At 48.3% G+C, this 14351-nt stretch overlaps 1 protein-coding gene across 1 annotated transcript in view; it reads right to left on the bottom strand.

The window, feature by feature from the left end:
- The window catches only part of LOC147107861 (uncharacterized), a 63975-nt gene extending 50241 nt beyond the window's left edge, over nucleotides 1-13734 (bottom strand). Inside the window, exon 1 of the mRNA XM_086007436.1 lies at nucleotides 13492-13734. Coding sequence (XP_085863562.1) covers nucleotides 13492-13690 — 199 coding nt within the window. The 5' untranslated portion in view covers nucleotides 13691-13734. The remainder of the gene's footprint in view (nucleotides 1-13491) is intronic.
- Between the last annotated feature and the right edge of the window lie 617 nt (nucleotides 13735-14351).

Below are 14351 nucleotides of genomic sequence, written 5' to 3'. Positions count from 1 at the left end.
GAGGCGTATGCAATAGTAGAAGCACTGCGTAAATGGAGACATTATTTATCGGGGCGACATTTTACGTTGGTAACTGACCAAAAATCTGTGTCCTTTATGTTTGATGTCAAACATTTTGGAAAGATCAAGAATGATAAAATAATGAGGTGGAGGATTGAGTTGGCATGCTACCATTTTGATATAGTTTACCGTCCGGGGAAGGATAATGTTGCTGCTGATGCGCTGTCGAGGGCTTATTGTTCTGTGATTCACGGAGATACGCTTATTAATCTTCATAATGCTTTGTGCCATCCTGGTGTTACGAGGATGATACACTTCGTACGCAGTAAGAATTTGCCCTTTTCAGTTGAAGACGTCAAGCGGATGACTTCATCATGTTCTATCTGTGCTCGGTGTAAATCGAATTTCTTTAAGCCTCAACGAGCTCATCTTATAAAGGCTACTTCTCCTTTTGAACGTTTGAGCGTTGATTTTAAGGGACCTCTTCCTTCAACGACTCAGAATCGATATATATTTACTGTTGTGGATGAGTTTTCAAGGTTCCCTTTTGCTTTTCCTTGCGCAGATGTATCAGCTGCTACAGTTATCAAATGTCTGACTCAACTTTTTGTCATCTTTGGGATGCCTGCATATATCCATTCGGATCAGGGAAGTTCTTTTATGTCTTCCCAGTTGAAGGAATACCTCCAGAGTCGGGGAATCTCTACTAGTAGAACTACCCCGTATAATCCCCAGGGTAATGGACAGTGCGAACGATATAATGGGGTGATCTGGAAGGCAGTTATGTTGGCTTTGACATCCTGGAACCTTAAGAATACACAGTGGGAAATGGTATTGCCTGATACCCTGCATTCCATTAGATCATTGCTTTCAACGGCTACTAATGTGACCCCCCATGAAAGGCTCTTTAACTATCCGCGGAGATCTACTATGGGATATTCGGTACCTTCATGGCTTACTATGCAGGGACCTGTGCTGCTTCGACGCCATGTTAGATTGTCAAAATATGATCCTTTAGTGGAGGAGGTGGAGCTGTTGGAGGCAAATTCCCAATATGCTCATATTCGATTCCAAGATGGGAAAGAAAGTACTGTTTCAATTAAAGACTTGGCTCCTTGTGGTGGCCAGCCCTCTTCTGAGGATATTAACAATAGTCATGATTCAGATAATGTGGATGTCGTCACAGATACTACGAATATTTCCAATCCTATTGCAGATAATTATAATTCTATTAGTCAGCCCTCGATGGATGTTCATGACCGTCCCAGTTTACCTTCTGATGGGATTTCCAATCCGGAAACCGTTGATAATCGGGATATGGATAGCCTTCCTGCAGAAGATACTTCCGTATCTCCTGGTGTGGGAGGGCAAGGAATTTCACCAAGGTTAAGAAGGTCGACACAAACAAGATATCCGGTCGACCGATTGAAAATGGACTTTTAAAATAATTTGATAGTAATGTTTTAAAATTGTTGAAATATTATATTTGTACTGTTTTAGTTATAAATAATTAATTGTAAATTGTAAAGGCTACCTAGGTTGGAGTATGTTTTAAAAGGAGAGGTGAATGTGGTGATTATTCTTGTTTTGTAAGAAGTATTGTGATTGGTTGCCTGTTTCCTGCCTTGAGATATATGCTGTAAACTCATTGGTAGTTGATGTCATGTGATTTGTGGTGGCCATCTTAAATTCAGTTCTCTACAGCCTTGGTTGGGACTGGGTGTGTGGTAAACCACTTTTATCGTTCACTATCGTTACACTATAGTTATCACTGTTATATCGTTACTCTATGGTTATCACTGTTCACACTGTTGTATCACTATACGAGGTCGCCTCTTGTCACGCTGCTATACCTGGGCTGACCACTGCTGACTCCGCCCATGACTCCACCTACCTGCCCAGGTATAAAGGTAGTCGACTGGCTGGCATTCCTCCTTGTTGTATCCGATCACCCACGAGGGTGGGCTCTGTTATTTAGCCAATAAAAACCTATAGTTACTTTCTTAACTCGTCGCTTTTCATTGGATGAATTGATAGGTATATCAATTTTATTGGCTAAATTTTAAAATGTCGACACTTGAGCAGTCAAACGACCAGCCAAACGACCAGCCAAGCGACCAGCCAGACGCCCAGCTACAACAACCACAGCAGCCGGCCTGGCTGCGAGCCCTCAGACCACCGTACCTGGACCTAAACCCACAGGCAGCAAACTCAGCCCTCGACTTCGAACACTGGCTGAGCTGCTTCGAAGCCTACCTGGGAGAATCCGGCGTGCCTCAGAAATCCATGCTAAGAGTTCTGAACGCCCAAGTGAGCCCTAAAGTATTCGCACTCATCCGAGACCTTAAAACATACGAGGACGCCATCAACCGGCTGAAAAGACAGTACCAAACCCCGGTAAATTCCATGTATGCCAGACACCTCCTAAGATCCCGCCCGCAACAGCCAGGAGAGCCCGTGGAGGAATTTTTACGGGTGCTACAAGCACTCGGCAGAGACTGTAACTTTAAAGCGGTAACGGCGGCAGAAAATACTGAAGACAATGTCCACGATGCCTTCGTGAAAGGCCTACGGTCCGACTACTCACGGCAAAGACTACTGGAAGCAAGGGACCTCGACCTGGACAAAGCTGCAGCCCTCGCTCTCTCTCTAGAGGTGGCCCATCGGGACCTCGAGGCATACTCAAGGTACTGTAACTCGCAACCCTGGGACTTGGGACCGACCCCGACCGCGATACCCCCCGCAGCAACCTCCCTGGGACCTACCTCAGCGTCGGCGTCCCGGACCCGATCGAGACCGCCACCTCCGGTACCGGCTCCGACATCGGACCCCCGCGATCGGGCCGCCAGCTGCTTCTTCTGCGGCCAGGCGAAACACCCGAGGTCGCGCTGCCCAGCCAGGAACTCTACCTGCTCAAACTGCATGAAGAAAGGCCACTTCGCTAAGGCCTGCAGAGGTGGATCATCAGAGGCCAGCAGTGCCTCATGCGAGCTGTGGGGGCGGCCATCTTCCTTCAAGGCAACAGAGGCCAGCATCCCCACATGTGAGTCATGGGGGCGGCCATCTTTGATACAGGCAACCGACACCAGCAGTGCCTCATGTGAGTTATGGGGGCAGCCATCTTCTCCGCCATTTTGTCCAACCTCGTGGGAGACGCCATTTTACCCACCACGCCCGACCGCCACCGTGCCTCTAGACCCGACTACCGCCTCAACCGCAGACTACAACAACTCGCTCAGCTATACACTAGCCTCCGTCACACTGGACCAGGCCCGCCCGCATCACCTGTCCAAGTCGATGATGGACATCAAAGTAAACGGCCACGCCACGACCTGCCTGTTCGACAGCGGAAGCACGGAGAGCTTCATCCACCCAGACACGGTGAGCCACTACTCCCTCCCTGTCCTGCCAACGCGCAACCGGATCTCGATGGCATCGAGGTCACACGCCACAGACATCAGCGGCTACTGTGTTGTGACCCTGTCGGTTAAGGGTACGGAGTATAAAAATTTTAAACTCCTCGTCCTGCCCCAGCTATGCGCTGCCGTCCTACTACGCCTAGACTTCCAATCCCACCTCCGAAGCGTCACGCTAGTATACGGCGGACCCCTCCCCCCACTCACAGTCGACAACCAGCAGATTTTAAACCGCCCACCGCGTAACACCTGCGGCCTATCCACCCTCAAGGTCCCGCCACCTTCCCTGTTCGCTAACCTCACCCCCGACTGCAAACCCGTCGCTACCAAGAGCAGGCGGTACAGCGCCGGGGACAGAGCTTTCATTAGCTCTGAGGTGCAGCGTCTCCTGAAGGAGGGCATCATCGAGGGGAGCACCAGCCCCTGGCGTGCCCAGGTCGTGGTCGTTAAGACCGGCAATAAAAACCGCCTGGTCATCGACTACAGCCAGACCATAAACAGGTACACCCAGCTGGACGCATACCCCCTTCCCCGCATATCTGATATGGTCAATCAGATTGCGCAGTACCGGGTATTCTCCACCATCGACCTTAAGTCGGCCTATCACCAACTCCCTATCCGCCCTGAGGACCGCCAGTATACAGCCTTCGAGGCGAACGGCCGCCTCTACCACTTCCTTAGGGTTCCCTTCGGCGTCACCAACGGGGTTTCGGTCTTCCAAAGGGAGATGGACCGGATGGTTGACCAGAACGGGCTGCACGCCACGTTCCCCTATCTAGATAACGTCACCATCTGCGGCCGCGACCGGCAGGACCACGATGTTAATCTGGAGAGATTCCTCCGTACGGCCCAACGGCTGAACCTCACCTACAATAAGGATAAATGTGTGTTTAACACCTCGCGCCTTGCCATCCTCGGCTGTGTAGTAGAGAACGGAGTCATCGGCCCCGACCCCGAAAGAATGCGCCCCCTCATGGAGCTACCCCTCCCCCACTGTCCAAAGGCACTGACGAGAACCCTGGGGCTCTTCGCCTACTATGCCCAATGGGTGCCCAATTATGCGGACAAAGCCAGACCCCTCATGAAGTCCACATCCTTCCCCCTTACGGAGGAAGCGTGCGCAGCCTTCTCCCTCATTAAGGGAGACATTGCCAAGGCCACATTGCACGCAGTGGATGAGTCCATCCCCTTCCAAGTCGAGAGCGATGCATCCGACTTCGCCCTAGCCGCCACCCTTAACCAGGAGAGGAGACCGGTGGCCTTCTTCTCAAGGACCCTACAGGGCCCTGAGATCCGACACTCGTCGGTCGAGAAGGAGGCCCAGGCGATTCTGGAGGCGGTACGATGCTGGAGGCACTACCTGGCAGGCAAACGATTTACCCTCCTTACCGACCAACGTTCGGTCGCTTTTATGTTTAATAACAAGCTGAGGGGCAAAATCAAGAATGACAAGATCTTGAGGTGGAGAATTGAGCTCTCCACCTATGATTATGATATCTTGTACCGGCCAGGTAAGCTGAACGAACCCCCCGATGCTCTGTCACGAATTACATGCGCCAGCGCGCAAAGTGATAGACTTCAGACCCTCCACAACGACCTCTGCCACCCCGGGGTCACCAGACTTTACCACTTCATTAAGGCCCGCAACCTGCCCTACTCCATCGAGGAGGTCAGGACCATGACCAGGAACTGCCAGACCTGTGCCGAGTGCAAACCGCACTTCTTTAGGCCGGACAGAGCAAGCCTGATCAAGGCCACCCGCCCCTTCGAGCGCCTGAGCATCGACTTTAAGGGGCCCCTCCCGTCCTCTGACCGTAATGTGTACTTCCTCAACATTGTTGATGAGTACTCCCGTTTCCCCTTTGCCTTCCCCTGCCCAGACATGACCAGTACCACGGTCATTAAATGCCTGAACGACCTCTTCGCCTTGTTCGGGTTCCCAAACTATATACATAGTGACCGGGGCTCCTCCTTCATGAGCGAGGAACTCCGTCAGTTCCTACTAGCGAGAGGTATTGCTGCAAGCAGGACCACCAGCTACAACCCCCGAGGGAACGGCCAGGTGGAAAGAGAGAACGCGACGGTATGGAAGGCCGTCCTCTTAGCCTTAAAGTCTAAGGGCCTCCCAACCTCCCGCTGGCAGGAAGTCCTCCCGGCAGCGCTGCATTCCACCCGGTCACTACTTTGCACTGCCATCAACGCCACCCCCCATGAATGAATGTTTGCTTTCCCCAGGAAGTCGACTACGGGAACCACGCTACCAACCTGGCTGACCTCTCCGGGGCCCGTCTTGCTGCGAAAGCACGTGAGGGCCCATAAAACGGACCCCCTGGTCGAGAGGGTGGACCTCCTGCACGCCAACCCCCAGTACGCCTATGTGGCATACCCAGACGGGCGGGAGGACACAGTCTCCTTACGAGACCTCGCACCCTCGGGCACTCCGGAGACACCACCTTCACCCCCCCCCACCACCCCCCCAATTCCAGCCCAGGTAGACGGCATGCCGGAACCCCACGAGCCTTCGCCGACCACGCAGACACCAGCATTAACACCGGATAATGCAACACCGCCGCTGCGACGATCAGAAAGGCTTACGAGGCCTCCGGACAGACTGACATACCAGAACTGGTAGTACACTTCACCCCGCCGGACTCAAATCTAAACAAGGGGTGAATGTGGTAAACCACTTTTATCGTTACACTATAGTTATCACTGTTATATCGTTACTCTATGGTTATCACTGTTCACACTGTTGTATCACTATACGAGGTCGCCTCTTGTCACGCTGCTATACCTGGGCTGACCACTGCTGACTCCGCCCATGACTCCACCTACCTGCCCAGGTATAAAGGTAGTCGACTGGCTGGCATTCCTCCTTGTTGTATCCGATCACCCACGAGGGTGGGCTCTGTTATTTAGCCAATAAAAACCTATAGTTACTTTCTTAACTCGTCGCTTTTCATTGGATGAATTGATAGGTATATCAGGGTGTTGAAGATGTGCTGCTGGGTTTTTAAGGTTAATAAAGCCTAGATTTAGAAAGGCAAATCTACTCTTTATTTCACGCAGTGAGGGAGCGTTTAAGTGGAGTTATGGCCCATTGTTGAGGGCTGAGCAGACACGGCTTCACTCTGCGGATAGCCTCTTGTATATTTGACGTTGGAACGCTGACACCGTGGCTGACCCTGAGTTACTAAAGTGGGACACGTTCCATTCCTCATCATTCACCTCCGTCAACTCAAGGAGTTCAAAGTTCAACTAAAATACTGTTCTTTCTGCCGCTTTAAGCATTAGCGTTTTGATTGACCTATTTAATTTTGGTGACAAGCCCGGTTATAATTACTTTGAGCTAATAATGACAGCTGCGATAAAAGGTGCTTGTGCGTCCATGCCTGGTTCGTTCAGATCCCTTGGTTAGCATGGGTTCCCTGGGCTTACAATGCTAGAACAAATCCCCTTGTTGCTTCTCCGTGGGTCTACAATTGAGGGTGAGCAACAAATGACAAGTTTCTGTGCCCACATCTCAGAAATGACAGGAGTATAGCGACTTTGATTCGGAGGGCAGACATCATGCGGCAATAATATGTTTGAGAGGTGCCGGCTGAGGCATAAATATTGGCCAGGACACCGGGGAGAACTCTATTGCTCTTCTTCAAAATAGTGCCATGGGATCTTTTACGTCCACCAGAGAGGGCAGACGGGGCCTCGGTTTAACGTCTCATCCGAAAGAAAGCACCTCCAACAGTGCAGCACTCTCTCAGTACTGCGTTGAAATGTCAGCCTGGATTATGTGCTCAAGTCTCTGGAGTGCGACTTGAACCCACAGCATTCTGATTCAGAGGTGAGTGTGTTGCTGACTGAGCCATGGCTGGCACCTGATTGATGAGACGTTAAACCATGATCCCATCTGTCATTCCAGAGTGGTTCAGGTGGATATTAAAGATCCCATGACAATAGTTGAAGAAGAGTTTCTCCAATATCCTCTCCAAACTTCCTCCCTAAATGTACACTATTCCTGGCTATGTCCTCTCCCACCAATAGGACAGACCCACCAGAGGTGGCAGCACAGTGGTATACAGTCGGGAGGCAGTGGCCCTAGGAGTCCTCAACATTGACTCCAGACCCCATGAAGTCTCATGGCACCAGGTCAAACATAGTCAAGGAAACCTCCTGCTGATTACCACCTACCGCCCTCCCTCAGCTCTCCTCCATGTTGAACACCACTTGGAAGAAGCACTGAGAGCAGCAAGAGCACAGAATGTACTCTGGGTGGGGGATTTCAATGTCCATCACCAAGCGTGGCTCAGTAGTACCACTACTGACCAAGCTGGCCGAGTCCTGTAGGGCATAGCTGCCAGACTGGGCCTGTGGCAGATGGTGAGAGAACCAACATGCGGGAAAAACCTACTAGACTTCGTCCTCACCTGTCGCAGATGCACCTGTCCATGACAGAATTGGTAGGAGTGATCACCGCACAGTCCTTGTGGAGACAAAGTTCCATCTTCACACTGAGAACACCCACCATCATGACACTACCACCCGTGCTAAATGGGATAGATTCAGAACAGTTCTAGCAACTCCAACCTGGGCATCCATGGGGCGCTGTGGGCCATCAGTAGCAGGGGAATTGTATTCCAACACAATCTGTAACCTCATGGCCTGCAATTACCATGAAACTGGGGGACCAATGAGGAGTGTAGAAGAGCATGCTAGGAGTGTAAGGAAATGTGGCAGGATTGTATGAAATAATATATATATTTTTTAAATCATAAGACTACGAGGCTGGTGAAAACCCTGAAGCTATGCAAACAGTCTGGCCTAATTAAACACTGTGGACACAGCAAACAAGGCAGTTAATCAAGGAACCAGAACACAATATGAGGTGACCTCAGGGTTTGCTAACCAAATCATCGCGGAGATCAAGGAACCAGAACGCAATGTGAGGTGACCTCAGGGTTTGCTAACCAAATCATCTCGGAGATCAAGGAACCAGAACACAATGTGAGGTGACCTCAGGGTTTGCTAACCAAATCATCTCTGAGCAGATCAGCGAGTGATGACAACACACAGAGAACCTCTAAAAAGAAATGAATTCTGAACTCTGGACACAGATGGGAAACACAGCCAAGAGGAAGACGGGGACTGCAGCCAAGAGAAAGGCAGGATACTGCCGGATGAATCAGACCCATTGACCTACAACCAACTCAGATTGATCAACTGAGAGTGATTGTATGCATTGGCCAAATGCGTGTAAGGGCATCGATATTGCATGTAAGTGCATAGATATTGCACGTGAGGGCATAGATATTGCATGTAAGTGCATAGATATTGCAAAATAATCCATAGTTAAGTGCATAGTTATTGCAAATATTATTGATCGCATTCAATAAAGTGCCGTTTGATCGGATCTTGTTTGACCTTGTAGTATTTCAATAAGTCTCAGGGTCTGAACACAAAAGTGAAGTCTTACAGGAGCAGCACCAGGCGTACCTAAAAATGAGGTGCCAACCTGGGAAAGCCACAACACAGGACTACATGCATGCTAAAAAGCGGAAGCAGCATGCTATAGACAGGGCTAAGTGATCCCACAACCAACGGATCAGTTCAAAGCTCTGCAGTCCTGCCACGTCCAGTCGTAAATAGTGGTGGACAATTCATGGAGGAGGAGGCTCCATAAATATCCCCATCCTCAACGATGGCAGAGCCCAGAAGTGAGTGCAAAAGACAAGGCTGAAGCGTTCGCAAAAATCTTCAGCCAAAAATGCCAAATGGATGATTCATCTCAGCCTCCTGCTGAGGTCTCCACCATCACAAATGCTAGTCTTTGGCCAATTCAATTCACTCCACGTGATATCAATAAACAGCTGAGCACACTGGATACAGCAAAGGCTATGGGCCCTGACAACATCCCAGTTGTAGGGCTGAAGACTTGTGCTCCAGAACTAGCCACGTCTCTAGCCAAGCTGTTCCAGTACAGCTACAACACTGGCATCTACCCAACAAAGTGGAAAATCGCCCAGGTATGTCCAATCCACAAAAAAGCAGGACAAATACAATCCAGCCAATTACCGCCCTATCAGTCTACTCTCAATCATCATCAAAGTGATGAAAGGTGTCTGCGACAGTGCTATCAAGCGACACTTATTCACCAATAACCTGCTCACCGATGCTCAGTTTGTGTTCCGCCAGCACCACTCGGCTCCAGACCTCATTACAGCCTTGGTCCAAACATAGACAAAAGGGCTGAATTCCAGAGGTGAGGTGAGAGTGACTGCCCTTGACATCAAGGCAGCATTTGACCGAGGAGCTCTAGTAAAATTGAAGTCAATGGGAATCAGGGGAAAGACTCTCCACTGGCTGGAGTCATACCTAGCAGAAAGGAAGATGGTTGTGGTTGTTGGAGACCAATCATCTCAGCACCAGGACATTGCTGCAGGAGTTCCTCAGGGCAGTGTCCTAGGCCCAACCATCTTCAGCTGCTTCATCAATGGCCTTCCCACCATCATAAGGTCAGAAGTGGGGATGTTCGCTGACGATTGCAGTGTTCAGCTCCATTGCACTCCTCAGATAATGAAGCAGTCCATGCCCGCATGCAGCAACACCTGGATAACATTCAGGCTTGGGATGATAAGTGGCAAGTAACATTTGCGCCACTAAAGTGCCAGGCAATGACTATCTCCAACAAGAGAGTCTAAATGCCTCCCCTTGACATTCAACAGCATTACCATCGCCGAATCCCCCATCATCAGCATTTTGAGGGTCACCATTAACCAGAAACTTAACTGAACCAGCCGCATAAATACTGTAGCTACAAGAGCAGGTCAGAGTTTGTGTATTCTGCGGCGAGTGACTCACCTCCTTCTTCCCCAAAGCCTTTCCACCAAAGGACTACAAGGCACAAGTCAGGAGTGTGATGGAATACTCTCCATCTGCCTGGATGAGTGCAGCTCCAAAAACACTCAATAAGTTCGACACCATCCAGGTCAAAGCAGCCTGCTTGATTGGCACCCCATTCACCACCTTAAACATTCACTCCCTCCACCACTGGCGTACCGTGGCTGCTGTATGTACCATCTACTAGATGCACTGCAGCAACTCACCAAGGCTTCTATGACAGCACCTCCCAAACCCATGGCCTGTACACCTAGGACAAGGGCAGCAGGCACATGGGAACACCATCATCTCCAAGTTCCCCTCCAAGTCACACACCATCCTGACTTGGAAATATATCGCTGTTCCTTCATCATCGCTGGGTCAAAATCCTGGGACTCCCTAACAGCACTGTGGGAGTACCTTCACAACACAGACTGCAGCAGTTCAAGAAGGCGGCTCACTATCACCAATAACCTGCTCACCGATGCTCAGTTTGTGCTTCATCAGGACCACTCGGCTCCAGACCTCATTATAGCCTTGGTCCAAACACAGACAAAAGGGCGGAATTCCAGAGGTGAGAGCGACTGCTCTTGACATCATGGTAGCATTTGACCGAGTGTGGCACCAAGGAGCTCTAGTAAAATTGAAATCAATGGGAATCAAGTGGGAAAACTCTCCACTAGCAAAAAGGAAGATGATTGTGGTTGTTGGAGATCAATCATCTCAGCACCAGGATATCGCTGCAGGAGTGCTTTGACCTGAATGGTGTAGAACTTATTGAGTGTTGTTGGAGCTGCGCTCAAGGGCAATTAGGGATGGGCAATAAATGCTGGCCTTGACAGTGACGCCCACATCCCAAGAATGAATTTTAAAAAACTGGGGGAATAAAAAACAGTAACTGGTCATTTATCTCACTGTAACAGTAGTGACTGGGCTTCAAAGTAATTCATTATATATGGGACATTTAGGAGAAATGTCATGAGGCAGTATATACACACACACACACACAAGTTCTTTCTTTTGCTGATTGTGAGATAGTGCTGGCACAAAACAATTGCTCACTTTACAACAATCACCACGCGTTAAATCAATTCACTGCGTGACGCACTTTGATATGTTTTGATGTGATAATATAAATGTATATTATATATTATTGTAGCAATTCTGTGACAGTTCAAAACAGAGACCAGGGGCTCGAGGGGCCGAATGGCCCTGCTCCTGCTCCTATCTTCTATGTTTTTATAAGTTACAGTTGCCATCTGTCCAGCTTTGAATGGGCGTTACAAGAATTTCTAAACGGTATTGTGTTTTTTTGGAAGCCCATTATTTCATTTACCTGTCTTATAATGTGGAGGCATTCATTATTAAAATGACTAAAGTTTTTGATTAATGTTAACCAGCAATGAAGCAAATGTCAGAACTCGAGTCATGAGTGCATGCTCTGTCCTGCCATTTGTCCAGTTTCGGACTTGGAAAAAGATGCCAACCCCGGAGTCCAAATGTTGAGCAAGATCCAGTCTCAGAGCAGCAAGCTGATAGCATGTGAGCTCTTGTGTTTGGGACTCTGTTACAGTATTTCCTGTGTTATTCCCCAGGAACCCACTGAAAAAACATGATCTATCATGTGATGCTGTTGTTCAGCAGCTCAAACATCACCCACAGCTGGTGCACCTTTACCTGCCTCTTCTCCTCTCAGTGCTTGCCTTCCTAAAGCTACAGCCCAGGTTAAGGAGCTGAATGTCAGTCAGCAAAATATCAATGGCAAAAACCAAATGATTCAAGTTTTTTTTCCCAAGTCACTTGTTACAATAAATACTGTGGTTGCAGAAACCAGAGTTCTCATGACTCATTGAAGAGACCCCAGGGTCTGTTTTGGCCTGTATTATTAGATTCTGCACTTTAGCCCCAGGAACAGGCTGATAAATCTTGGGCCAAGACCAGCCTCCTTGGGTCCTCCTTTCTTAATTTTTTCATATTTTCTTTCCCCAACAGGTTTTGTCTGTTTTGTTTTTTGCCTCTCCCAGATCATACGGCTTTGGGGTCGGGTAGGGGGAGTGTATATATTGTGACACAAGGCATCGCAGCTGTGTGAGACAGGCTGGATGGATGGGCCAAAGAGTCTTTCCCTGTCCGTTGTTGTTTGGACGTTGATCTATGTTTTCTTGCTTCAGAATTTTGTGGCTTCTGAAAAAAAAAGACTTGTATTGCATCTTATCGCGTTGCTTAGAAACATCTAACAACTTTGGGCAACTTGACATACAATGAATCCAGTGAAAGAATGGCAAAATGGGATTAAGATCACTGTCCATGTGGAAGATAAAGACCAACGTGGACTGGTTGAGTCCAACAGCTGTTGTATTTTCTATGTAAAACATGGCAGCCATTTTGCGCAAAGCACAATCCCGCAAACAGAAATGAACTAAACTGGTTTTAGTCCAGGGCACCAGGAGAAATCATCTAACCATTCTCCAGCCTCTGGAAGTGCCAGATATTTGCTATTCCGGATATTTGTGAAGTGTAAAGGTCAGTGCACACTTTCAATACTATGAATCATTTTCAGTTTCACACAGCCCCCTCTTTATTTTTTTTAATATGGTTGCCTTGATCACGGACATTCGAAGACCATTGATATAGTGGCATCAAGCAGGCACAGTTAAGTAGCGGCTTATCACTGGAAAAGCAGCTTATCCCTCGGCGGAGCATCCAGTGACAGCACAAAGAGGTCAAGAGGTGGAGTGAGGCAGCTGCGGAAACTGAGGGAGCCTTCGGACAATTTGTGCACGGTTGAAAAATAAGAAAAGAGGCGGTCAGAAGTGATGGGGGGAAAAAATGTAGAGTTGGGTTGAGATGAGTGTTCCTGGAGATAATGAGTATCACTATCATAAAATGTTTATAGAATTTCCAAAGGACTTTGAATAAAGCAGGTTCAGATTTCCTAATCATCTCATTAGCAGTATAGCTTGTGAATTGTCATCCCAATTCTCATCTTGTTTATAGCGTTCAACTTTTCAATCTCCTGGATGCTCAAGAGATCAAAATTATCAATGCGGTTACATTAAGGGAATTCAGCACCCACACCTAAACCTGTTTATTAGTTACACAACTTTCAGCAACATTTACAAGAATGCTCATTTAAATTTGCTCAGTGTGGTTTATCGACTGTAACAATCAATATCTCTGATATCCGAGTAATGAGGTTTACCTGCCAGTGCTGGCTGCTGTCCCTTTGACTCAGTACAGTTCTCCTGCCCAGTCGGAGCCTCAGCAGTTTGTGTTAATCCAGGTGGCACGTTCCACACTATGCCACCAAATGTCACCGCGATGTACAGGGTGATTTCTCTCATACTCCCGGCATTTGGCGAAATGCGTTTTGTCTGTGATTGTGCGTGTGTGTGTGACATAAGCCTATCTATCCGCTGCTTTCTTGTGTCATGGTTGTTTACAACAGAAGATCTTGCATTAGTTGCGCAGCACTTCCTGTTTGTGATCATTGCTCCTTCAGCCAAAAGTAATGAGCATAAACCAGTTTCCGACATTATAACAGTGACTACACTTCAAAATGTACTTCATTGGCTGTAATCCACTTTGGGATGTCCTGAGGTCATGAAAGGTGCTATAAAAATTAAAGTCTTTCTTTCTTAATTATATGTAACATACAGTAAGAGTGTTTAAATTGAACAGGATAGATTAAAAAATACAAAGACTTGCATTTATTCCTTAACAACTTCCAGTATTCACTCGAGTTTAGAAGAATGAGAGGGGATCGCATTGAAACGTATAAAATTCTGACAGGGCGAGACAGACTGGATGCAGGGAGGATGTTTCCCCTGGCTGGGGGGGTCTAGAACCAGGGGTCACAGACTCAGGATACGGGGTAGGACATTTAGGACTGAGATGAGGAGAAATGTCTTCACTCAGAGGGTGGTGAACCTGTGGAATTCTCTACCACAGAAGGCTGTGGAGGCCAAGTCACTGAATATATTTAAGAAGGAGATAGATAGATTTCTAGACACAAAAGGCATCAAGGGGATATGGTACTGAGATAAAGGATCAGCCGTGATC

This window comes from Somniosus microcephalus, chromosome 14 (assembly GCF_052327205.1).
Source record: "Somniosus microcephalus isolate GS21.2 chromosome 14, FLI_Smic_1.0, whole genome shotgun sequence".
Classification (NCBI taxonomy): Eukaryota; Metazoa; Chordata; class Chondrichthyes; order Squaliformes; family Somniosidae; genus Somniosus; species Somniosus microcephalus.
Note: the sequence above shows the minus strand (reverse complement) of the source record. Positions and strands in the feature narration are given on the sequence as shown.